Genomic DNA, 26,162 nt, shown 5'->3' on the forward strand with positions numbered 1-26,162 from the left:
TTTCATGACTTTACAGCAACAAAGAATAAGAGAATTCCACCAAAGCCATTTGTTATGTTTCAGTTTTCTGGATCTAATAAGGTATAGGGGAGAAAAAAAGATTTCCTGGAAAATCGAGGAATAAGATGAAATAATTACATTGCCTTGACATTTGTTGCCAAGAAGTTTGTAAGATAAATCTCATTTAAGTCCATAGGGTAAAAATGAACTATACTTCATGTTTCTTATACAGTTTTTGCTTAAGACTGCATTTCTACAAGCCAATTAAGAAAGAGAGAAAATTGTAATTTCAAGGCAAAGAATACCAAAATATGCTACCTTTATATTTCAGATAAGTATTCAGTATTTCAATGAATACTCATTGAGAGAGTGAATGAATGAACAAGTGAATGAATAGATTTTGCACTTCAATTCCTTAGATTTAAAAATATTTTTAAAAATGTCTGGTGCTGTAAACAGACATCAGCTTCTAGAATTTAAAACCAGTTATTTCTAATGCACTCTAAAAGTGGAGTCATGCCCAGTTACTTTCTCCAGTGTTCCAGTGGTTTATATATGGCTGGATACTCTACCCTGGGCTTGTTGCATTAATCCATTCTCTCGGGCATAAAATAAGGTAGTACTACTTTCTTACAGAATAAAATGATGTTAATGCATATTAAAGAGCACAATATGCTACGTATTTCCCACTAGGTTGCTATTCCTGGTCCTGGTCAGTATGTCTGTTTCTAGCCACCAGGAAGGGAAGAAGGGAAGTAGTTGCACATATTTTTCCTAACTCCTTACCACTGGCCACTTCATTACATGTACAGATTAGGTACTGGGAAAAGGATGAAATCTTGTATTTAGCTGGGCAGCCGTAGGCCAGTTGAAATTTCAATTAATATGGAAACAGAGAATGGATGTTGGGGAGACAGTTAGTAGGCTGCAAGTGTCTAGCACTTTCACCATGCAGATTTCTAATCCTGTCCTCACACACTGACCCCACACTTACCAAAGGACATATTATTTGAGACCTGTTCATTTACTGCATCCAGTTCAAAATACTAGGATCTTTGGTGATGCTCATTCTTCCCATAGTATCCATATTTAGATCTCTGTGGTCTGATAACCTGTAAACCAAAGTTATCTATCTTTGCTACCCACATCCTACTCAATATAGAGTAGTGGAGTATATAACAGGATAACTGCAATGAAAATGGTCTTTGGAAAAGGAAAGGATGGGAAATGCACAACATTCACCAGACCGCAGAAATAATCAAATTTTGCCGGTGAGGAAATGCTGAAATTCCGTCTTCATTATGGAGTATGTTCTTAGGATAACCATCTTGGAGTTTCCAGATGGTTTAAACATCTGAGAGGAACTCCCTGACTCTTGTCCTCTGTCCTCTACTTTTGCTGTGTGGAAGGTTTCTTCTTGCTCATGCTCCTCCATGACCACATCTAAAACGGACCATAGAGAGCATAGATTATGTCTTCTTGGGCAATCCACAAATTTCAGAGTCTATTTCCTTCTGGTGAAGTTTTATAAATACAGAAATTTAGAGTTCAAAAAATTATGTGTCTAAAAGTCAGACCTGTGGTTTTATTGGCAATGCAGTTCTTTTGATAACTTTGTAAACTTCTAGTCTACACTTCCTGTCAATTTGATGTGTAATAAACTGGCAAATTATCTCATCCAGACACAGATGTTGCTTATTGTTTGCTCATTCACTCATTCATTCGTTTTTCACCAATTTTTTAAATGAGGTTTTTCCCAGCTTAAAGCATTTAAAATTTCTAAGACCAACACTTGTAGTTCTATAAATCTGAGGGAGATTTTTATATGCTTTTTCATGAGATAATACAAATTTTATCCACTTGTTGATGAGGAAAGCTTAAACTAATATTTTACATGCAGAGGAAGAAGAGGAGGAAGATGAGGATGATAATATGTCCACTGTAATGAGGCTCAGGACTAAAATGCCATGGAAAACCTGCTGGCGGTACCTTACTTCTGGAGGATTCTTCTTGCTCTTCCTGATGATTTTCTCTAAGCTTTTGAAACATTCAGTCATTGTGGCCATAGACTACTGGCTGGCCACATGGACTTCGGAGTACAGTATAAGCAATTCTGGAAAAGCTGATCAGGTATAGTGAATTCTGTTTTTAAGTCATCAAGGAAATAAATGTTGAGATTAACATGATACTCGTTTGTTTAGTTTGATATTAATAGCCCAAATGTCATAGGACTTTTGTAATGATTCAGTAAGTGAATTAAAATAGGACCTGAAATGTAATGACCTGTCAAAATGGAATCTATTAGGATCACTTTTGTGTTTTAAAACTTATCATAAGAAACATTTAAAGATAATGTTTGGATTTGGATTCAAGAGAGGTATATGCACATGATGTGTGTGTGTGTGTGTGTGTGTGTGTGTGTGTGTGTGTAACATATACACGGGACTTTTGTGTTATTGTTTTGATGGTATTGATTTTAACTACTGATGCCAATGTATTAGCTGGTTATTCTGAGATTAGGGATAGGAAGGATGAGCTCTACAGTATAGAAAGCCAAGAATATTTCAAACCTGAAAACAAACTCTAATGCTTCAACTGCCTTTAGGCAAACCTTGGAAGAGAGTGAATGAAACAAGGAGGGACATGGTGGGGGTACTGTCTTTAGTTTCCAAAAACTGCACTCCTTCAACTCTCTAAATTGATACAAGATAATGAAGTTGAAAATATTGTCTGACTTTGATATTTTGTGTTCTAGTAAGAAAAAACTGGTAATTTCATATGTGGGTTTTTTGGTGTTGATTGCTTTTTAGACTTACTATGTGGCTGGATTTAGCATACTTTGTGGAGCAGGTATTTTTCTCTGCCTTGTTACATCTCTCACTGTAGAATGGATGGGTCTCACAGCTGCCAAAAACCTTCACCACAACCTCCTAAATAAGATAATTCTTGGACCAATAAGGTAAAAAAGTAATCATTTCTTATTCTTCTACACAAAATCATAAAAACATACATCTTTAAATTTAAGTGAAATGTGAAATTTTAGAGAGTGTATTTGGTCTTTGAGCAAATAAATAGGAACCTTCTCATTTTCCCGACTCTAAGATGTCCATTAGCAGTGCTCAGGTTCCAGACAGTTTACTATTATCATACATTCCAATCTGTTTATTGCCTAGATTCTTTGATACCACCCCCTTGGGACTGATTCTCAATCGCTTCTCAGCTGATACAAATATCATTGATCAGGTGAGTGCCTGAGTTACTTTCAAGTTCAGAAACCATTTTTTTCAGTATAAACTATATAACATTTACCTGTTAACAATAGAGGATGTCTAAAAGTTAAAACCTATAGGCACACTTGTCAATATTATATGCATAACTGATTTATAGAATAAAAACTTAAAGGAAAAGCTTAATTTGAAATAATTTGTGCATGTAGAAGAGGATACTTAGAGAATGAGCAGGAAATAAAGGGAAATGGCAAAGAATAAACTAACATTTAATTTTTTATTATAAAAAGGAATGATTTTGATCAATGTTGTCTCTCCATTCACAGCAAAATTCTTAAAAGTTTAGTATTGATGCAGAATGTCTCCCAGAAGCAAAGGATGGAATGCCAAGCTGTCTTAGATGTCCTTTACTTCAACTAGACTGGCTCTTTAATAAGAAAAGTTTTAGACGGTGTGATATTTTAGAGAATATTCCAAGGATTCCCAGTTTAGTTTTAGATCCCATTGCCTTTCTAGAAGTTTGTCTTACAATTAAAGTCCTCAAACTCTAAAATTGGATCACTCCAAGAACAGACCCTTAGGATAATGGACAAAAGAATCCATCAAATCCAGCACTTGTCTCTTCTGACTTTTCAGAGTTACCTTCAGAATACCTAAATTACCCTCAGTTTAGGAAAAGAATGCTTGATGCATGCAGCTGACTAAAAAGTATACTGAAAAATTTTGATGTTTTCTTTGGTGGTTAGTCACACTGCATCTAAAACACTTCATAAGGAATACGTATGGGAAAAGAAGAGACAAAACAGTCCTTATTTGGAAGATGATATGGTTGCCACCTAAAAAGTCCAAGACAATTAGTACAATAAAAACCAGCTAGAAAGTTCAGAGGAGTATCTGCATAAGGTATATGATATAAAATTCAATAACTTCTCTACACCAATTAAAAAATTAAGTGAAAAATAAATTCTATTCATAATAATAACAAAAACAAAAATAGAGAGAAACCTAATAAGAAGAAAAGAGATCCAACAATCCTAGAAATCCAAAAATCCTGTATATATAGAGAATTCCCCTATCAGATATACAGAAACCATTATAAAAATAAAATACTCCGGTGACCACAGAAAACAAGTAGATCAAAAGAACAAAATGGAGAACTCAGAAACACCAGCATATGGAGAGATTTAACACAGGATAAGTGTGGTATCTGGAATCAGTTAAAAAAAGGATTTTTTTTTTCAATGAAGGATGTTGGGACAATTAGCTATCCATAAAATACAAAGTAAATACATATGGAATAAGGATAGCCATATAAAAACATAAAACTATAAAATAAAATGTGGGAGAGTAGTTTTAGAATTTTGGGGTGGTAATTAAGTAAGACACAAAACTCTGAATAAAGAAAAAAGCCAAAGGAAATGACTATATAAAATTTTAAACTTCTTTTGAGCTAAAAGCATCAAAGACAAATTTAAAATGTAATAGATTAACTGGGAGAAAATCTGGCAATATATGTAAAGCAAGAGGAAAACATCCATAATCTGTAAAGAGCATCTAAAAATCAACAAGGGAGATAAATAATCCAGTCAAAAATATGAGCAAGCAAGATACAGAAAATTAATGTAAATGTCTTACAGAAGAGGAATAGGTATGTTTTTAATAATATGCTAACTATGTTTTTAATAATATCCATTAAAAAGAGAGAGAGATTTGTATATGGTAACATGGGAAGGTTTATAGTCTGTCTTGTTCAGTAAAATAAATCAAGAACACATGGAAAAATAAGATTTATACTATAGTACCATTTCCGTAAAATCCCCAAGATAAACAGACCGACAGACTGACCAATGATAAATAGATAGGTAGAAAGATGGGTAAAAATACTGAACTAAGGGAAGTGAGTGAACCTGAAGGAGTGAAGACTTGTTTACAATGAAAATGTTCATATACTACTTTTGTAACTAATTATATAACTTAACATTAATATAAAGTGAATGTTTTATTGCATTGTAATGAATATTTTCTTTGAGCTAAAATATTTTCCTCTCAAACTACCTTCTTAATAGCACATCCCTCCAACTTTGGAATCTCTAACTCGCTCAACACTGCTCTGCCTGTCTGCCATTGGCATGATTTCTTATGCCACCCCTGTGTTCCTGGTTGCTCTTGTGCCTCTCGGGGTCGCCTTTTATTTTATCCAGAAATACTTTCGAGTGGCCTCTAAGTAAGTAAAACAAAGTTCTATTCATTTTCAAAAGCCTATGTATTTGATTTGCTGTGATTCAGATTTGCTGTAGTGTTTTTCAAGATTAGGTATGGAATTTGGAAATGCAACCTATTTTTAACATGATAAAAACCTGTATTATATTTCATTTGGAGATCTATTATAATTGTTTCTGTAATTGGTTGTTTAAGCCCTGGGCATATATTAACATGTGGATTGACATGTTGAGTTTTGAGTCCACAAACTATGCCAAATTTTTCATTCTGTTGTCCTTTTTCTGAACATGACATTGACAGAAAACTTGTAAAACCAAACACAGTTCCAAAGGGTAAGTGACTTCATATTGTTCTATTCCACAAATGGGGAGAAAAGATAAAATATTGTAAAATGCTAAAATGCCTTCTGTAAAAATCTAGAAGAATATAAAAAGGTTAAAAAGATAAGCCAGAGTGATGACTAGGAAAGTAGATAATCTTGAAATGTCTGACAGAAGAGCTGTAACTCCAAGAGATTGGAACTTTCCAGATTGGATCATTTAACACGTATTTGAGTACCCAGCCAAATATAAATAAAAGTAGCCATGAATCTTACATTCTTCTATTAACATAAGATTTATCATTTGCTAGATGTACTGTAGTTAAATGAAATGTAGTACCAGTTGTTTTAAAATTTCCACTTTAGTTTGAAGGCTTTCTATAAATATTACAGTAAATTTTATATCATTGCAATAAGCATCTTATTGCAACAAACACTCAGTAAGCATTCTGTGTTGAAAATAATTGTGTAAGCCATGTGGCAGGTGAAGAGATCCACCTGACAAGAACCTATTCTCAAGAAACTTAGTCTCTGGGGAAAATAAAACAGATAAGGTAACCCTTGTACATGGATTAAGTGCTGGAATAAGAAGGTAAATACTGAGTTTATTCAGTAAAATGAGAATACTTAATAGGACTTGAATGCAAGGAAGATGATGAAAAATTGGGGAAGGTAACAAGAAAATCCAAGACTGTAGTTGGGACCCTCTCAATATATCATATAACATTTTTTAATTAAAAAAATGTGGTTGTTTCTCCATTTCAGCTATGATTTAAGGTCCTTCAAATGTTAGAGATCTGTATTAAATCTAGAATGTTTTTTCATTCCCTACCTCATCCGCTTTTCTTGTAGCAAACTCAGACCAAAAGGGAGAAGTTAGTCATGAGTTCACTCTTTCATTTCTTCTGGTACTATTGCTAATGCTGCTTGCTGGAGGGGCAAGACGTTCAGTTAATTAATTTCTGTTGTTTCTAAATCTATCCTTGTCTTCTTACCATTAAATATTACAGTCATGTCTTACTTCAGTCATGTGCCAATTTGGGTCTATTTTTACCCCTTTGCAATACAAATTGAGTGCAAAGGCCAGGCAAATATTCCTAGTCCATTATAAATTGGAATTGCAAATAATCAAATAAATAAATAGATAATAGGAATTGTGAATTTTGTTCATTATAAGAAAGAACAATCTGTTATTAGCATTGGTAGTGACTAAAATACAAAGATGATCCTTTTTAAAAGAGATTTATTTATTTATTTTAGAGAGAGAATGAGTGGAAGGGGCAGAGGGAGAGAGAATCTCAAGCCAGCTCCACGCTGAGTGCAGAGCCCCATGTGAGGCTCAATCTTGGGACCCTGAGATCAGGACCTGAGCTGAAACCAAGTGTCAGATGCTTAACCGACTGCGCCACCCAGGCACTGCATGGAGGAGATGATCACTTTTGAAGAATTAACACTGATAATAGATTATCAACCATTCTTATTTGAAATTCTTTGAAAGTGAGCAAATATGACCACATGACATTAAATTTCACAGACAAAAAAACCCTTCTAGGGGTGCCTGGGTGGCTCAGTCGGTTAAGTCTCTGCCTTCGGCTCAGGTCGTAATCCCAGGGTCCTGGGATCGAGCCCCACAATCGGGCTCCTTGCTCAGTGGGGAGTCTGCTTCTCCTTTTCCCTCTGCCTGCGGCTCTGCCTACTTGTGCTCTCTCTCTCTGTGTCAAGTAAATAAATAAATAATCTTAAAAAAAGAACAAAAACTTCTCTAGATGCTGAGGCTCTGTAGGACTCACTCATAGAGAAAAGCTCAGGCAATTTAACAGACGTTTTGTAAACACCCAAAGGAATGAAAGTGGAGACAGGAAATGTCATTGAATTTGGAATCTCTGAAATCAAAGACCTAATGTGTGGTTAGCTATGTAAGGAAGTGTTTCCTACTTACAAGAATACAAGGTCAAGCTATACCCTCACCTTTTTGCTTTCACAAAATATAGTCCTATAAACAAAGGCTTCTTCCTAATTTTTCCCTTCATTACAAACCTCAAATGTAGTGACCACCTGATACTTGTGTCAAATTGACAAATAGCCACTTAATTTTATGTTTAAAGTAGCAAACTGCTCACATTCCTTCATATTCATTTTCCTCCTCCCCTCTTTCTTTCCCTTTTCCCTCTTTCTTTCTGTCTCTTCATCTGCAGTTTCTGAAGTGGACAAACCCATTGTAGAAACTCAAAAGAGATTTGCATTTGTTTGTGGCACTACACAGGCCACCCAGAATGACCCACGTTAATTGTTGAAGATTATGTAACAGTATAATTCAGTTGACTCTGGAAGGTGAATGTTGATGCTGCAACTCTAAATCCTCAACCCCAAAAACCTAAAAAAAATGGCAGAAAAAAAGACTGAAAAGAAAAAAGAGGGATGTTTTGAAACATATGGTATAACTTTTAGCCTATCTTCTAGAAATGCAAGCTTATGTGGTTTAAGGAAATGTTTTTATCAGTAGTGTGCATCTTTATGAAAAGGATGATTCAGGGGTTTGTCCACCAAACAGTCACTGGATATCGTATATATGTAGTTTCTTGGAGGACCTATGAAAAAAAGTTCCATGAAGCATGGAGGCAAGGATTCAAATTCATTGTGGCCAAGGGCAAACTCATTGTCTTTTTCTTCAAATTCCTTTGTTCTGTGGCCTCCATCTTGGTAAATAATATGGTCATTTGTCAAGACTGCTAAGCTGGAAAGAACAAGGCCATATTTGACTCTTCTCTCTTACTCACCCTGCTACAATTCATTGATTGTTGCAGTTTAGAAGTCTACTTTTGGAAGACTATCTCACAATGCTTCCCTTGTTTTAAATCTCACTAGCATCCCAGTAATTCAGAGCTTTAAAAAAATCTCTGATGTAGACTATCCTAACTTACTTACTCTTTTTCATCCTTTATAGCCTCCCAAGTCATGTTGCTTAAGCATAGCCTGATCATTTTATTTCTAGTCTTCAGTGATTTTGTCCAAGCCACCCAGGATCCTCCACCACCTAGTCCCACCTCTCCTTTATACAGCCATTCCCCACTTTGGCACTTGCAAAGGATTCTTGGCACCAGCCAGACTGAACCTGCCAGGTTCTTTAGTCTGCGGTGTTTGCTCTTGTTCTCATAGCTGGAACACATTTCTTCTTGTCTGTTTTATTGAAGCCCTCCTCAAAGCTCAAGATTTGCCCTAAATTCCACCTGCTCAAAAAAAAAAAATTATCCATCTCCTAGGTATGAGTTAAATATCCGTTCCTTTGTGTCCCCATAGCAGTTTACTATAGTTGTTATACAAAGCAAGTAGTTTTTTTACAATACAGTATATATTTGGCCTGGACCAAAATTCATTATGTACTCATCTTTCTCTTCCTCTTTAGATTATAAGCTGTTTGAGGTTTTTGTTAACTGGGTTCTAGAAGAAATTAGTTGCAATGACAAGTAAAAGCCCTAATTTAGGATGAACACAGTAGTCTCTGAACCTGAAGGCATATGAAGTTAATTTTGCACTTCTCTCTGTTCTAGGGATCTCCAAGAACTTGATGATAGTACCCAGCTCCCTCTGCTTTGCCACTTCTCAGAAACAGCTGAAGGACTCACCACCATTCGGGCATTTAGGTGATCAAACATATTTTCATTTTGCTGATTAGGCAATTACATCATCAACAAATCTATCTGCAAATAATTGATAATTGCTACCATTCTTTGGATGCCCACTGTGTGGGCATGGCAGTGTTCTAAACTAGAAGAGAGAAAAATATGGCAATAAATGTTCGGAGTTGGTCTAATCCTCTGAAATTTTAACAAGAATAAAGAAAGAATGAAACGCCATATTGGGAAGATACTAGCTATGTAATATAGACCAGGCTTGTCAATTCCCTGGCCTCAGTTTCCTTATCTGTGAAATGGAGAAATCAGCTTTTCTTCTTAGGGTCATTGGGCTAATTGACAAATGCATGGAAAGCACTAACCATGGTGATTAGCAAAGAAGTACCCAATAAACAAATTAAAATAAGTATATTAATAATAATAATAAAAGAAACATTACTAAAAAATAAAATAAAAACTATATCAAGTTATTTTAGGATTTAATCAGTTTTCTTCAGTTATTACTGGTTAATAGTAAGAACTCAAGCTTTTGATCAAGAGCATTTGCTTAACACTCAGAAAATTATCTGGCCCCTGTTTTCCCTGTTCAAATAAACTCAGAAGAGAAGGTGGCACCAATGAATATTTCATTTAATCTTGAAAATTGACATCTTAAAGTATGTCTTCTTGGAACCCTAAATGCAAATATGTAGTGGTTTCAATTAGAGCTTTTTCTAACCTAAGAAATATTTATATTATTATATATATAAACTTGAGTCAAAAAGTAGAATATAGAGATATAACCAGCCACAATATGTATCACAGAATTTCTACATAAATCTACATAGACTTCATCATGAAGATTCACACTTTCTGCAGTGATGTGTTTTCCCAACAGAGTGCCTCTTATTGGAGATGGTAAAGCTATTTATTGATATTGAATGATGATATTAAGACCAAATTTGTATCCTGATAGAAGCCAGCAATGACCAGTGGTACTCATAAGTCTACCATATTAAATATTACATTTTTCACCAAATAAGTTAATCTATTTGAGTATTGAACATATGATAGGTACTACTCTTGATGTGGGTATTTAAAGATTACAAAGACATCGCCTTCCACTTCTATTCCAGATAAATACCACAGAGAAAATAGGTAGGATAACATGGCAGGTGGGGGGTAAGAAGTGACTGGATTCAGGCAAGCTGGTCAATGGAACAGTAGGACGTTTATGGGTTCAACATATAACAGCCTCTGCTCTGTGTTCTCCCTGAACAAGGTGAGGTTATTTTCTAAGAGTGATAAGGACTAGAATCAGGTAAATTGTCTTGAAGGAAATAACAATTTAGAATGACAGAGGAACTTGACCATGAGTCAAGGGTTAGGCTTTTCTTTTACCTTCTTCGCTAGACACATGGACAGAATTTAGCATGACTGTTACTAATTTTACAGGAGGAAAAGTCTAGGTAGTTGTAAGAAGAACAAAACACTATGTGTTAAACTTTCAAGGCTTGAATTATGACTGGAAGAAACAAAAGACAACCCAACTTTTTATGGAGAAGTATCTGCATCATATTCATTCAGATTTACATCTTCCAGCATTCATTTCTAAAGTAAATATTAAGTACCACAAATATCAGCATTTTTAAACCAAAGGAAGTTTTAAAATGTGGGACAGTCCTGCTGTCATGAATAAAATTCTAGAGTCTTTACATTTGGTGCTTTTGGTCAAGAATCAAACATGTTCTTTCCATCCATCTCTTCCTTTCTTTCAGGCTACCCAGAGTCCCCAGAGTCTTCAGTTCTTTTGGAAAGTTAGTATTTACTGATTAGGCTGCTTTTCCTCCCCTGCATTCAGGGTTCGTGGTGTACTCATATGTGGCAGTGAACTCCCTCAAGTAGTTTACCACGAAAGTATCACAGTTAAATTAGACTGAGATTTCAGTGACCTTTCCTATTTTTTTTTTTTTTTTGGTCCAACAGAATAAAGGTCTAAAAATGTTCAGAAGATGAGCTGGATGTGGATGAAAAGATACAGACTGAGTGTGTCAAAGTTTCCATTAGGAAAACAGAAGGTTTCTTGCCAAATAGAAACACACAGAAAGAATGTTCACTGCATTTCCACCCCTCCCCTCTCGCTGCTGCTTCAGACCATTGCCAGTTCCATTTACAAACTCTTTAAGAGTGCATCTGAAACAATATCCCAAAACTAAATGAAGAGTAAGAGGCGTCGCAGACAAAGCACTTTGTCAGAATAAAGTGTTTGATGTTTATCCCAAATGTGGCCCAGTGGCCTTTGTCCAATGGGCCTCACCTCCGATCTCCGCATTACCACTGTCCTCTAGGGAGAGAACCTTGTCTTGAGCCCCTGAACGTGATGAGTTTTCTCATTTCTGTGCCTTTGCTCATGTTGTTCCTACTGCTTCCAATGCTTTGTCCTCCCTTGTTCACCTGAAGAATTCAGCTCATCCTTTAAAACCTCACTCGGATCATCGTCCCCGTCCTCAGTGAAACTTTGCTTAATCCTCCTTCTCTCCCCATCCTCACCTCATTCCCTGTGCAAATCACCCCCTTCCTTTATATTCAAGTAGCATTTTGTGCACAGGGCCATTATAACCAGCTTCTGTGTTTCACGGTCCTTGCTTGTTAACACCGTGTTTATCTCCTTCCCTAAAAACTGGGCTCCTCAAGGGCAGAGGTTATGTATTGTATGTATATACATATATAGAGAGAGAGTCTCGCATAGAGTTGGTGCTCACTGAATGTTTCTGAATGAACAGCGAAAATCTCCCTAACACTGCAAATACAGAAAGGTGGTTCCTTACGTAGATATTATCTCATTACAGTTCATATCCACTATTGCAGAAAATCCTCTAATCCTGTGGGCCACCCTCCCTTTTCCTTATTCACTCTCTTCATCTCTAAAGGGGCCATCCCAGGACAAGGTAGCCATGTTCCTGGGACTGCTCAGCCCCACTCGAGTGTGTTGCTCTTCAGTGTAGGTCCTCCTGTACATGGCATTTAGGTCAAGACTGCAAACTCATAACTCAAAGTGAGGTAATTATTTGGCTCCGATTACCAAATCCTTTGATTATTGTAGATCAGATGTTGTCTGACTCAGTTATCTGATTTATCTGGTTTGGCATATTGGAATGATCAGATGGATTGGACAGATATCAAGTATCTGCTTTATATTGGCCTGTATGGATGGCTTCGTGGGCCAAGTGAACGCCCCACCCAGGACTTCTTCGTGCATTTGACATAGTGATGGTTTAATATAAAGTTTTGCAAATTGATTTGAAGATTTGGGGAAACTTGGGGCAGTCTTTTATCAAACAGGAATCATTGCTGGACTGTCAAATGAAACTTGGCTATTCCTTAGGAATGTAATGCACAGACAAGTGGTCCGTATAAGAACAGCCACAGCCAGAGAGTGAATAGACCACATTTTGATTTGGCATTTCTTCCAACCTTCCAACCAGTTATTTTGATTATATTATCCAGCTTTCCATTGTTTCTGTTATTCAGAGAAAATAACTGAAAAATGAAAAGAGACTATTTTTGTTATTTAGAAAGATTTATCACCATGGAGCATAAGTTCTGTGAGAAAGTAGTTCACATGATCAGATGGATAAGATTCTTATTAGAAGTTTCATTTATAATACGGATTACCCAGAGGGTAATCGGTCTGATGATGTTGATTTCCAAGAATGAATTTAATTTAGCCAGGGATCGATATCTAAACTGTATTTGTCATAAAATCCTGTAAGTACCATAGACTGAGGGTTCCTTTTGTGCAGTGACCATCCTTACAAATATTTTAGAACCTTGAGCATAAGATTTCTCATCTAACAAGAACATCTGCTGCCTCCAAGGACCCCCATCCTCTACTTCTTTCTACTCAGTTTCCTTCTTTGGTTCCCAGAAACACCGGCAGAAGGAGACATTTAAAAGTATATATTTGCCTGTAACACATGCATCATTTCCTGTCTTCCCTGGTCCTCGTCCAGCACCTCCCACCCACCTCTAACTGTGTTATTTGGAAAAGTAAAAAGTGCAATAAAATGTAGGTAGAGCATATTGTATTTCTGTACAACTTACTCTGGTTTTTGTAAGGCCCTTGCAACATAGGCCTTGCCTTGTTTTTGTGGCCGAAAAATTATGTGGAAATTTATGAAGTGATCCTTAATAGGAATTTGTCATTAGAAAGCTTCCTTTTCATAGCAGGGGTCTGAGAAAGGAAGAAACCCCAGACCACACCCTCTCCAATAAGCGTGCAGCAAAGCAGTAGCAGCTGGCCTTTATTTTGAAGTAGGAATCCATTTACCAGTCATTCCATCCCATCCATTTGTCACTGTGTTGAGTAAATAGTGTAGTAGTAAGTGTGACCGTTTCTTATTATTTTTCCCGTTGTGTGGCTAGCATGATAATATTTTTGTTCTCTCCAGGCATGAAACCAGATTTAAGCAACGTATGCTGGAACTGACGGACACAAACAACATTGCCTACTTATTTCTCTCAGCAGCCAACAGATGGCTGGAGGTCAGAACGGTACGTTCATTTCATGATTTCGAAATGGAAACTAAACTGATGCAAAGGCTGATGCAAAGAGGGAGACAGTTGTAAAAATTAGTCTTGCACCGAGATTCACGCTAACTTCGCTTTTTCCGGACGTTAAAATAGCTCAGGTTTGTTTATGTTACAGGTGAAATTTGTCATAATGCTTTAGCTAATGACAAGACAAATAGCCCAAAAAGCAAAAATTCATTTTGTGTTCATTAGTCTCTAGATTACGTAAGTTAATGGAATGGCAAATGTTTGTATAACAATTTTTTTTCAAAAGAGCAAATTTGACAAGTGAACAGATGTACTCGTTTCCTTCACTGAGCAGAACAGGCCTGGAAGAGGTGGTGACTTTCTATGTTTTAAGCCAGTGGAGGATCACGTTAGCACAAAACATAAAAAACTGCAATTAATCATCTGTTGCCTTCTTCTGTCCCTTATAAAGGAGGATGCTTTGGCATCATACAGACTTGATCTAGCAAGTTAATTAATTTGAGTCCATTCCTCATCTGTAAAATAGGAATAAGAATATGTACTTCATGGGGTTATTAGGATGAAAAATAATAACATAAGTCCCCTAGTTCACTGATTCGCAGGTGCACTCAACAAATGTCTTTTGAATGAATGGATGAATAAATAAGTGAATGGAAACAGCACCTGCTGTGGTAAGTGGTTCATAAGCCAACCAGCTGGAGTATGAACGAGGAGATGGATGGGACACAAGTTCCAGGAAGGAAGGAAATGTAGTTTGCAGACCGGTCTACATAATCTGCACTATAAATAAGCTACTTTGGTGGTAATGATGAGTTGTCTGTAATCTTTTAAAAAAAATAATTATCTGTCGGGGAGCCTGGGTGGCTCAGTTGGTTAAGCACCTACCTTCAGCTCAGGTCATGATCTTGGGGTGCTGGGATGGAGCCCTGCATCAGGCTCTCTGCTTCAGTGGGGAGTCTGTTTCTCCCTGTCCCTCTGCCTCCACTCCTCACCCCGCTTGTGCTCTCTCTCCATCAAATAAATAAAAATCTTTAAAAACATAAAATAAAAAATAAAATAATTATCTATCCATTTGTCAAAAGGAAAAGGAAGTTTATCTGTACTATTATAAGGATATCACGTCTACTAAGTAAGCATCCCTAGTATATTCAGGCTTTCAAAACTCAACAGACCAAAGAAGGCAGATAGTAAAAGGAATTTGATGAGATGGAAATGAAGGAGCCCAAGTTATAAGCTGAGTTGTTGATGGATGGATACAGGTGGATATGAATTCTTGGACCCCCTCTGAGCTTTACTTGTAATGATTTCCCACTGGCTTACAGAGATTCTCTTCCACTATATTAGTTATAATGTAGAAATTATTCAGTGACATAACACAATTATATTTTACAAATTTTAGGTAGAAACATTGGTTGTTGATAAGAAATTCCTTCCAGGTAGCTGTGGGGGCAGGGCAAAATGTCTCCTGAATTACCTATAGATAGCATAAAGCCGGACGAAGTGTTGCTTGGGATTTATAACAAAACTAAGACATTATTCCTAGATCCTATCCAGACCCTAATTCCTTGTTTTAAGCTTCTATTTGTTTGTTTAAATTTGTTTTCTCTAAGGAAGAAAAAAAACCCAATCTTTTCTGAAAAACAGAATTAATCACGCAGTAGCTTAGTGAAAGAATGTCCCCCAATCATAAGAGAAAATGTCAGTGGTTACATTTGTTATTTGATTTTTCTTAACTTGGACATCAAGCAGGTTTTTTTTAGGGGGCAAGAGTGTTTGCTTTGGACTTGAGGTGAATGTCCGACTTGACTCCTGTTACTGCTCTTTAGCACTTCCTACTGTCAGGTTAATGGACAAGTGTTTAACAAGAATCTTCAAGCAAACCATATGTTCTGCTCTCATAGCCAAAAGACAAGATATTAGAGCCTTCAGACTGCCAAGAAAGGAGAGGTCAGGAGAAATTAAAGAGGAAGAGTGGCCAGATTCAGAATGGCTTGGTTCAGTTTGACTCACAGCTCATTACTTTAACCCCCATGTGAAAAGGCGGCGGACCAACCCAAATGTGAAAACATTCTAGTTCCAGCTGTAGAGACCTAAAGAAAATACTGATGTTTGAAACAGAAAGGGCAGGTTCTGCCATCCATTCTGTTCCTTGATAATACATTTGTTAGTGTGTCTTGTGTTTGTTTGCTATGTATTATGATCCTTCCAAGAATTTCTGTCTAGTCTCATTACCAGAGCTCTCCCTTAAAAACTGATGTCAAAAAAAAAAAAAAAAAGGAATCTTTTGCTTCTGTTTCTGATGGGTAAAGGTAAGTTTTGGTAAGGAACTTGTTGATTTATTGCAAAATTCCAGGCATCTCTGATGACAGAAATCAAGGTCCAAAGTCTTGTATGTGTATGATTTGTCTCCTTTCCCTAATTGTGTGTGTCAGTAAGTTTATGTGGGTATGCATACACACACACACACACACACACGCATACATGCACACACACCCCTCTAGACAATCCCAGTGATCCAACTTAAAACTAGTCAGATTCACTCTCTTTCTCCTGAGTATTTTGAGAGTGTTCATTAGAACCAGGATATTATTTAGAATGTGTGAATATCATAATCTTTATTCGAATATAAGTGTGTAATTCAAGAACATATACTACAGTAAGAGTATTGAATAAGTTAACTCAATAACTCCTATGAGGAAATAACCTTTCTCCCAATTACACATATAAATGACCTCCTTACTACTGTGATCCTGTGGACACAACCACATCACTGGAGACACAATTTCAGTTTGAAATAAATGGATCTTGTGTCAGGAACATGAATGTTGAGATACAGGACCTTGGAGACTAGGGTGTGAACTGTTCTCTGACCCCCACAGCTGGACATATTCTGCCTTGTAAGTCATTAGAAAAATAAGTAATGAAAACTTCTATTTGGTCCAGTGAGTCTGTATTGATCTTACTTACCCACAGTATCAACACAACCTCTCCTTTCTCTATTCTTTGCCGTATTCCTCAGTTAGCAAAAATATTTGCTTATAACAAATTTTCTTAGAGTTTCCAGAGCAGAAACACAACTAAAATGGTACAAGGAAGGTTGAGGCATTGGGCATAAATCAGAAGAAGCAAGCAGGATTTCCTGAGGCAGATCTGGGGATTTCACCAACTCTAATTCATGGACTCATCACCTTCATGAAGAGAAAGAGGAGAAAACGTATCATAGCTTTCTGTGCCTATTTTTCACTTCCACTGAATTCCCTGGACAGAAAATCTCAAGGAGAAGGAAGGAAGAAGAACCCGAGAAAAACACCTCTTGTGGGATTCCGGAATATCCAGGAGCCCCATCCAATTTTTGTTTATTTTCTAATTTATTTTAAATATATCGCTCTCGTTTCTTTTCCTGGTCAAGTTAAGAAAGAGCTAAGACAATCACAAGTTATTCCCTTTCTCTTAGTAAACAGCTTTCCCTATGGAAGATATAGCCCTACCCACCATAGTCACTTCATATTCACTCCAAATTAGGAAAAAAATAAAGGTCACAATACACTCACATCAAAAAAGGACAAGAGTCTAAAAGAATAAAATAATTTGGCTGGTGGGAAAGGAGCTAGACTGTGACCACCCGGCTTGCTTTGGCAGAGAGGGGAGTGTTTTTCCTCTGGGTGCCAAGTGAAGTGGACCACAGTTGTGTGCAGTGTGTCGCTGCAGCCTAACCTTTGAATGCTGCTTACGTTCTTTTGTTCAGCACGGCGTTTTCTCTTCAGCCCTCTGCACTAAACAGTTCCAGTTCTTTGGCATTGGTGTTTCCATTTGCGAAAATTGTGTAACTCTATCTAAAGGCTGTCTTTCCAAGGCTTTGTCTTGCTGTGTGGTGAAAGGATAAAAGAAAATTCACATCAGGAAGCCAAAAAAAAAAAAAGTCTTTAGAATCAACAGGATCAAGTGAAAATAGCCTTCAGGGTGAGCTTGCACGAGAGTCGATTTTATGAAACAGCACAGAGCTTTTTTGTGTGTTCATAACTCCACCACAGACAGGTGTGCACTGACCTTGTCATTGGGAGGCCCTGATATATGCTTCCAGATACTCAGTGGTACCATAGACTGGTACTTCCGAGGGCTATGTAAGGAAAGAGATTGTGTTACTTTTAACTATTTGCAAGTCTGTTTTATAGAAAATTACAGTTTTCACTATAATTCTATAGATGGATACATGTCCTTGAATCACTAGAAATCTGAGAACAGGCCTCTCTTTTGACTTGGAAATCAAAGGCTTCTCCCTGGGGGGAGTGTTGAATTCACAAACTCGTTGGAAGTTATAATTTATCATTATACAGATACAGTGTCCGGATGTGGAGCCCTCTTTGAGAACTGGCAATTCCCATATGCAGTAGCTTCTGTTTCCTAAGTTGAATCTTTTATTCCATTGTATCCTTTTGACCACAGGTGTGTTTTCATTGAGTTGATTGGTTAGGATGTGTAAGGACTAAGCAGTAGAATGAATGTTGCTAGTGATCCCTAAGTACTTTTCCTCCTTTGTGTGGGTTATTCAGACCAGCTGCTTCTCCTTTCTTAATTTATTGCCTTGAAACCATTTTGTTGTTGGCATATTTGCAGAGAAAAGAAAGAAGGTATAACTATAGAATCACTTTGTATTTATTAAACTTAAGTTTGATGGTGAATGAAATGATGGATGCCTGGGTGACTCAGTTGGTTAAGCGACTGCCTTTGGTTCAGGTCGTGATCCCAGGGTCCTGGGATCGAGTCCCACTTCAGGCTCCTTGCACAGTGGGGAGTCTGCTTACCCCCCTGCCTATTGCTCCCCCAGCTTGTGTGTGCGCTCTCTCTCTCTCTGTGTGTCTCTGTGACAAATAAATAAAATCCTTTAAAATATGGTAAAGGAAGTGAAAATAGGGAGCTAACAAGCTCTTACTATCTATCAATTCCACACATCTGTATTCTTGTACAATTTGAAGGGAAGTTAATGGAATTTAGTGATTTTGCTATGAGTCTTCTTGATAAAAATGGTGCACAAAAGAGCTTCCTTTCTTATGCAGATCAAGGCCTCCAAAACATTCCAAATTCATTACAAAAAAGTTTTTTTTTTTAGAAAAGAGATTTTTGAGCAGTGGTAATAATCCAGGAGTGAACTGAAAATATCTAGTTGGTATAATTAAAAGACAAGAAGAATAGCATTTTCTAAAAAAAAAAAAAAAATGATGAAGGGGGCGCCTGGGTGGCTCAGTCGTTAAGCGTCTGCCTTCGGCTCAGGTTGTGATCCCAGGGTCCTGGAATCGAGCCCCACACGGGGCTCCCTTCTCAGTGGGAAAGCCTGCTTCTCTCTCTCCCACTCCCCCTGCTTGTGTTCCCTCTCTCGCTGTGTCTTTCTCTGTCAAATAAATAAATAAAATCTTTAAAAAAATAAAAAAATAAAAAATGATGAAGAATATTTTTTATAATAAATAAAATAACTTTGTTATAGCTACTAAACTGTAGACATTGGCTTTTAAGCTCTCATGCCTATTTGAATTTAGTAGACTGTAGAGTTTGAAAATGGGTTCATTCCCTGGAAAATGTGCTATAAATGTACTTCAAGAAGCTATGTCTTATTGCTGAGATGTCAAAAACATTTATCTCTATACATTATCTTTAATAAAAAATAAAACAAAAAAATAAGATAAAAACAGAGAGGGAAGCAAACCATAAGAGACTCTTAAATATAGAGAACAAAATGAGAGTTGCTGGAGGGGGGGTGGGTGGTGGAAGGATGGACTAAATGGGTGATGGGCATTAAGGAGGGCACTTGTTAGGATGAGCACTTAGTATGGTATGTGGGTGATGAATCATTGCATTCTGCTCCTGAAACCAGTGCTGCACTGTATATTAACTAACTTGAAATTAAATTAAAATATATATGTATATACATTTATGTATATATATGTTATCTTTATATACACATTTCAGCATATTTTATATACTGGACTAATAATTAAAATAACAGTGTCTAATGATCATACTGACAACCTTTCAAGTAGTTTTAAAAATATTAGCCATGTGGAAGAGAGCCAGAAAATATATATTAGCTCAAATTTACTCATCAGCCTCCTCCCTTCCCTCCCTTTGTCTCTCTTCTCTTCTATAGCTGGCAATATTGCCAGGATAAGACTATCTATCTATCACCAAAATTACCATTTTAATTCGATAGAAAATAATTTAAATTATCATCTAACTGAATCTACCATTTAGTTCTGTATGAGTGAATCCAGGCCCCAGTATAAAATATTCCATAGTCAATTTAATGGGGGCGGGGGAGTGGTGTGAGAGAAAGAGAGAAAAAGAGAAAAAAAGAGGCAGATTGAGTGCATAATGTTTTGCATTTCTTTTACAATGTTTACATTAAGCCTACTGTCTAATTTCCATTTTTTGAAACTCAGTGATTATTCTTTTGTTATACTTTTAAAAGAATGCAATTTTGAAAAAGAAAAGCAGAGCTGGAGGCATCACCATTCTGGACTTCAAATTATATTACAAAGCTGTAGTGATCAAGGCAGTAGGGGACTGGCACATAGATCAATGGAACAGAATAGAAAAACCCAGAAGTGGGTTTTTGGTCAACTAATATAATGGTCACAACATAATGGTCAACATAATCTTTGACAAAGTGGGAAAGAATATCCAATGGAAAAAAGAGAGTCTCTTCATAACAACATAATGGTCAACTAATCTTTGACAAAGCGGGAAAGAATATCCAATGGAAAAAAGAGAGTCTCTTCAACAAATGGTATTGGGAAAATTAGACAGCCACATGCAGAAGAATGAAACTGGACCACTTTCTTTACATCATGCACAAAAATAAATTCAAAATAGATGAAAGACCTAAATGTAAGACAGGAAACCACCAAAATCATAGAGGAGAACCCAGGCAGCAACCTCTTTGACATCAGCCGTAGCAACTTCTTACTTGACACTATGTCTCCGGAGGCAAGGGAAACAAAAGCAAAAATGAGCTATTGGGACTTCATCAAGATAAAAAGCTTCTGCACAGCGAAGGAAACAATCAACAAAACTAAAAGGCAACCTTCAGAATGGGAAAAGGTATTTGCAAATGACATATCTGCTAAAGGGTTAATATCCAAAATCTATAAAGAACTTATCAAACTCAACACCCAAAAAACAAATAATCCAGTTAGGAAATGGGCAGAAGACATGAATAGACATTTTTCCATAGAAGACATCCAAATGGCCATCAGACACATGAAAAGGTGCTCCACATCACTCGACATCAGGGAAATACAAATCAAAACCACAGTGAAATACCAACCCACACCTGTCAGAATGGCTAAAATTAACAACACAGGAAACAACAGATGTTGGTGAGGATGTGGAGAAAAAGGAACCTTCCTGCACTGTTGGTGGGAATGCAAGCTGGTGCAGCCACTCTGGAAAACAGTATGGAGGTTCCTCACAAAGTTAAAAATAGAACTAACCTATGATCCAGGAATTACTCTACCAAGTATTTACCCAAAGGATACAAAAATACTGATTTGAAGGGACACATGCACCCTGTTTATAGCAGCATTATCAACAATAGCCAAATTGTGGAAAGTGCCCAAATGTCCATCGACTGATGAAGATGTGGTATCTCTATACAATTGAGTATTATCCATAAGAAAGAATGAAACCTTGCCATTTGCAACAATGTGGATGAAGCTAGAGAGTATTATGCTAAGCAAAATAAGTCAGTCAGCAAAAGACAAATATCATATGATTTTACTCATGTGGAATTTAAGAAATGAAACAGAGGAACATAGGGGAAAAAAGAGGAAAAAAAAGAGAGGCAAACCATAAAACAGACTTTTAACTATAGAAAACAAACTGAAGGTTGATGGAGGGGAGGTGGATGGGGGGATGGGCTAAATGGGTGATGGACATTAAGGAAGGCACTTGTGATGAGCACTGGGTGCTATATGTAAGTGATGAATCACTAAATTCTACTCCTGAAACTAATATTACACTATATGTTAACTAAGTGGAATTTAAAAAAAGCTTGAAACAATATAAATATGGCTGTATGAATGAATGAAGCTCTTCCCAATAAGGTCAGCTGGGAGGAAGTGGAGAACAGAAATTAATAAAAATGTGCCTTGTTTCAAATCCTTAATGTGTATATTACCCACAGAAATTTCTCAGAAACTGAATGGTGTATTTCTTTATATCAAGCTGGGGAGGAGGGCCTTGCTCAAAGTATCCCTTGATACTAACTTACTTTCTGGGACTCATCAAAGAAACTTCTTATGAGTCTTTTTAGAAAAGATATCGAAATTACAAATTTATGGTATAGCTTCAGAAGTGTTAACTTTACACAGAGGGCTGGAAGAGAAATTCATATTGCTGTAAATATTTAGAAGTATTTGTTGACATTTGTCAGATGTAAGAGTGGCCCAGACTGGTTAGATTATGCACCCATGTAGTTGTTGCTTCAAATAAAGAGAAAAAGAAGTACTGTCTAATTGGGATGTGACAAGTTGTTAACACATGGTCTGACTGGAAGAAGCAATCCAAGGAGTATTTACTACCTCTTGGGAATTTGCTGCCTCAAGAGAGTAACTCTGCATGATTCCTTTCTTTATTCTTTGTAAAGATTGTGGAAATCATTATGGAATTAAATTTTAGTGCCTCTTTGTAACCTTTGATGTTTTCTGATGCACATAAACTTTTAAGCTTGCTTTAAACATTTGAAAATCATCCAGAGGTTCAGAAAGACATCCTGGTACATGGAGGTGGTGAAATCTAATGGGTGTTTAATCTTTTTTTAGTCCTTTCAATGTCTTTGAATTAGGTATCATTTCTATTTTCCAAAGAAACTGAGTTTCAAAGGGGTTTAAATTATTTGTGTGGTAATTGGCAAAGTCAGCATCTGAGCCCAGATCTCTGATTTCAAGCCTGGGATTATTGATTGTTCCTCAAGAGCTGGATCTTTGGATCTGTTCTAAAAAGAGGCAGAAATGTGCACATGTGAGCTGACTTGAGCAACTTCATTTGTTGTCTCCAGCACGTTAAACACTCCATTACAGTCATTAAAGTCTTATCACTTTAAGTGATAAGTTATTTAGTTATTAGATTTTTTTTTGAGGGATCAGAGACATATCTAGCTAAAAAGGTCACAAGTGAGATGAAACTTGAAATAGTTCTAGAAGTGCTCGTGCCTGAAATGCTACCTGCTTCTGGGACATATGACTCATTAGCATGAAAAGTTTTTAAGATTTCTTTTTCAATTGATAAGACAGAACAGTGCCTAACAGTGCTGGGGAATGAGGAAGAAAGAAGTGTTTGAAAATAGACAGATGTGGGGTGTCTGGGTGGCTTAGTTGGTTAAGCATCCGACTCTTGATTTCAGGGTTGTGAGATGGAGCCCAGTGTCGGACATGGACCATGCTTAGGATTCTCTCTCTCTCCCTCTCCCTCTGCCCCTCCACATGCCCCCTGTGCTCTCTCTTTCTCTCTGTCTAAAATAAATAAATAACCTCTTTTTAAAAAAAAAAAAGAAAAGAAAATGGACAGATGTGCCCTGTTTCTTATTTGAGTTAAAGACTGACCTCAATGAATTTTTAAAATTTCACAGAAGAGTTTATCACTGATAGACCATAGATAATTCAAATGCTCTAAGACTGGCCCACACTTCCCATTTATGAGTAAATATAACCCTTATTCTTATTTACATGGAATCTGGAGATTTAATGTCCTAGACTCTGAGCCCAGATATTTGAAAAAAGTTTAGATATGAATCTCAACAAGGTAGCCAGATGCAAATTTCTGCAGGGCCCTTACTGTATTGCACAAGGGAGATAGATCACAATCCAGATATAAGCACACACGAAATTTAAGGTAGTAAATCAAGTCTGCAGATAATTACTTAGCTGGCAACACAATGCAACAGAAAGGGCCTGTTGGGGGGGGGGTGCGGGGGAGGGGAGGAGAAAAAGAAACCCTATGTCTGACACTGGTTGGGCCACAAATTGCAGCTGAATTTCTGGCAAGTTATTTAACTTCTATGAATCCATTTCTGCATGGATACAATGAGAGCATTGAATTACGCCCATTCTAGCCTTAATATGGTGAGTTGGCATTCATCCATATTTTAGGTAGTCTTCCTCGGAAACTTAACAGGACACGCAAGAAGTGACGTGTACTGTCTTAGTGATAACCTCTCCAAATTGATTGGGATCTTTTGTTTAAGAACTCGAGGAAAATCTTTTAACGATTTTTCTTGCTCCTTTCTAGGATTACCTAGGAGCTTGCATTGTCCTCACTGCGTCTATTGCATCCATCAGCGGCTCTTCCAATTCTGGATTGGTGGGTTTGGGTCTTCTGTACGCACTTACGGTAGGTATGGATGAAAACATCACTTTTCATGTAGTGTTGGAGGTACTTTCTATAGTTATTATCAATTCCTATTCATGGATGTAAGAGGAGCAGGTTAAAATTCATAACAAAATGACATCTTGCAAATAAAAGGAGATTGGGGCCCAAACCCAGCATTTTAGGGCAGTGTGGATTCAGTTCTGATACTGCAAATTGGTTTTTAGAAACTCCTCAAAATCTATGGTGAGAGCACTCCCAAGGCTGTTTGAGATCCCTGTCCCTAAGTTGTTCACAGCCTATTTGGGGACACTAAAGTGAATATGAATATAAATGAGATAAGTGCAATCAGAGCTATATTCAACTTGTGCAGGGAAATCAGAGGACAGTTTATGAATCACTGACCTGTGAGGACTCTTGAAGAAGAGTGGACACCTACTTTGCCTGCTTTATCCCACGACACCCTCCCTGGTCTCTGATATCTTGCAGCACTTACGAATTGTACCACATGATGTACACTAACTGTCCAAGTCATCCTATCCTAAAATATCCAGTGATTAGAAAGATCGTTACTTCATTTTAAATGTGTTAATTTCTTTTTGTCACCTGACACAGATAACCAATTATTTGAACTGGGTTGTGAGGAACTTGGCTGATCTGGAGGTCCAGATGGGGGCAGTGAAGAAAGTGAACAGTTTCTTGACTATGGAATCTGAGAACTATGAAGGCACTATGGGTATTGCTCTGAATATTATTTTGTTTCACTTAAATATTTATTTTATACAAATACTAGTTTTGTGTCAGACACATTGTCATTTTTTTTGTTTTCCACTTTAATATCCAAGAATCCCTTCTTGTCTTGGCTTTGCTTTATGAGATACACCTGAAACGATATGGCTATTTAGGTCTGAAAAGTTTGGGATAGGACCAGACTCCAAATAGTTGTTATGTAGTAATATTTAAAGAGAACTATAAAAAGTATTTGGACTTTATTATATTCATTACCAACCTACACTATGAACTATTTATTGTGTTCTCTTTCTCAAGATCGTATTAACTTAGATGTCAAGAAACTTGTATCTTACTGACTGAGATTCTCAGCTTTGCTAGAATAAAATTGGCAGGAAATTCAATACTGAAGATGGAATGATCTTTCTTAAATTCAAATTTCATGCTTAAAATGAATTATTTTGCCTGAATCCTTCAATAGCTATCTGAGTCTTCAAGGACAAAATCCAGATAAGTTAGCTAAGACCACTAGACTCTTCATTAGTTGATCCTTGCCCACCTACCTGGTCTCATCTCTCATCATGTATCCAACATGCCAAGGTTTCTTTTTATCTTTGTTCTCTCCATATATATTTGAAACAAATCTCCCCATCCCTAATCCTTTAAGACTCATCTCAGGCACCATCTTTTCTTGAAATCCTCCTGGAACTCTCAGGTTACCACCATCTGTGCTCCCAGAGCACCTTGGGTTGTACTCCATCATGTGACTCTGCATGCAGTACTGTAGATCCTGATGCTTCCCCAGGACACAGGGAGCACTTTGTGATATGTCTCATCTCCATATTCCCATCACCTTGCACAACACCTCTCACATTTTAAGCACTCAAATGTTTGATGACTGACTGACTGAACAAATGAATGAATTCGCAGATGAACTATCTTCAGTAGAACCAAATGATGGAATACAGAAAAGACATGATAGTTCATGCTTCAAAAAGAAACACACACAAAAGCTATTTTGAAATTTCTTAATCAATAGGACTTTACTCCGAATGTAATTTTAATTTTAAAAAGACACAGAATTTGGTTCAGTATTACTTAAAATTTATTTAAGTATATGTTTGTATGTATAAATGTATA

At 36.9% G+C, this 26,162-nt stretch overlaps 1 protein-coding gene across 8 annotated transcripts in view; it reads left to right on the plus strand.

The window, feature by feature from the left end:
• The window catches only part of ABCC9 (ATP binding cassette subfamily C member 9), a 138,092-nt gene that overhangs the window by 95,648 nt on the left and 16,282 nt on the right, over positions 1–26,162 (plus strand). For all 8 annotated transcript variants that reach the window (XM_027594393.2, XM_027594391.2, XM_027594395.2 and 5 more), the window contains 8 exons: positions 1,901–2,130; positions 2,811–2,959; positions 3,174–3,243; positions 5,294–5,451; positions 9,315–9,407; positions 13,829–13,931; positions 24,216–24,317; positions 24,909–25,029. In XM_027594393.2, the coding sequence (XP_027450194.1) occupies positions 1,901–2,130; positions 2,811–2,959; positions 3,174–3,243; positions 5,294–5,451; positions 9,315–9,407; positions 13,829–13,931; positions 24,216–24,317; positions 24,909–25,029 (1,026 nt within the window). The remainder of the gene's footprint in view (positions 1–1,900; positions 2,131–2,810; positions 2,960–3,173; positions 3,244–5,293; positions 5,452–9,314; positions 9,408–13,828; positions 13,932–24,215; positions 24,318–24,908; positions 25,030–26,162) is intronic.

Source organism: Zalophus californianus, chromosome 9 (assembly GCF_009762305.2).
Source record: "Zalophus californianus isolate mZalCal1 chromosome 9, mZalCal1.pri.v2, whole genome shotgun sequence".
NCBI classification, from domain to species: domain Eukaryota; kingdom Metazoa; phylum Chordata; class Mammalia; order Carnivora; family Otariidae; genus Zalophus; species Zalophus californianus.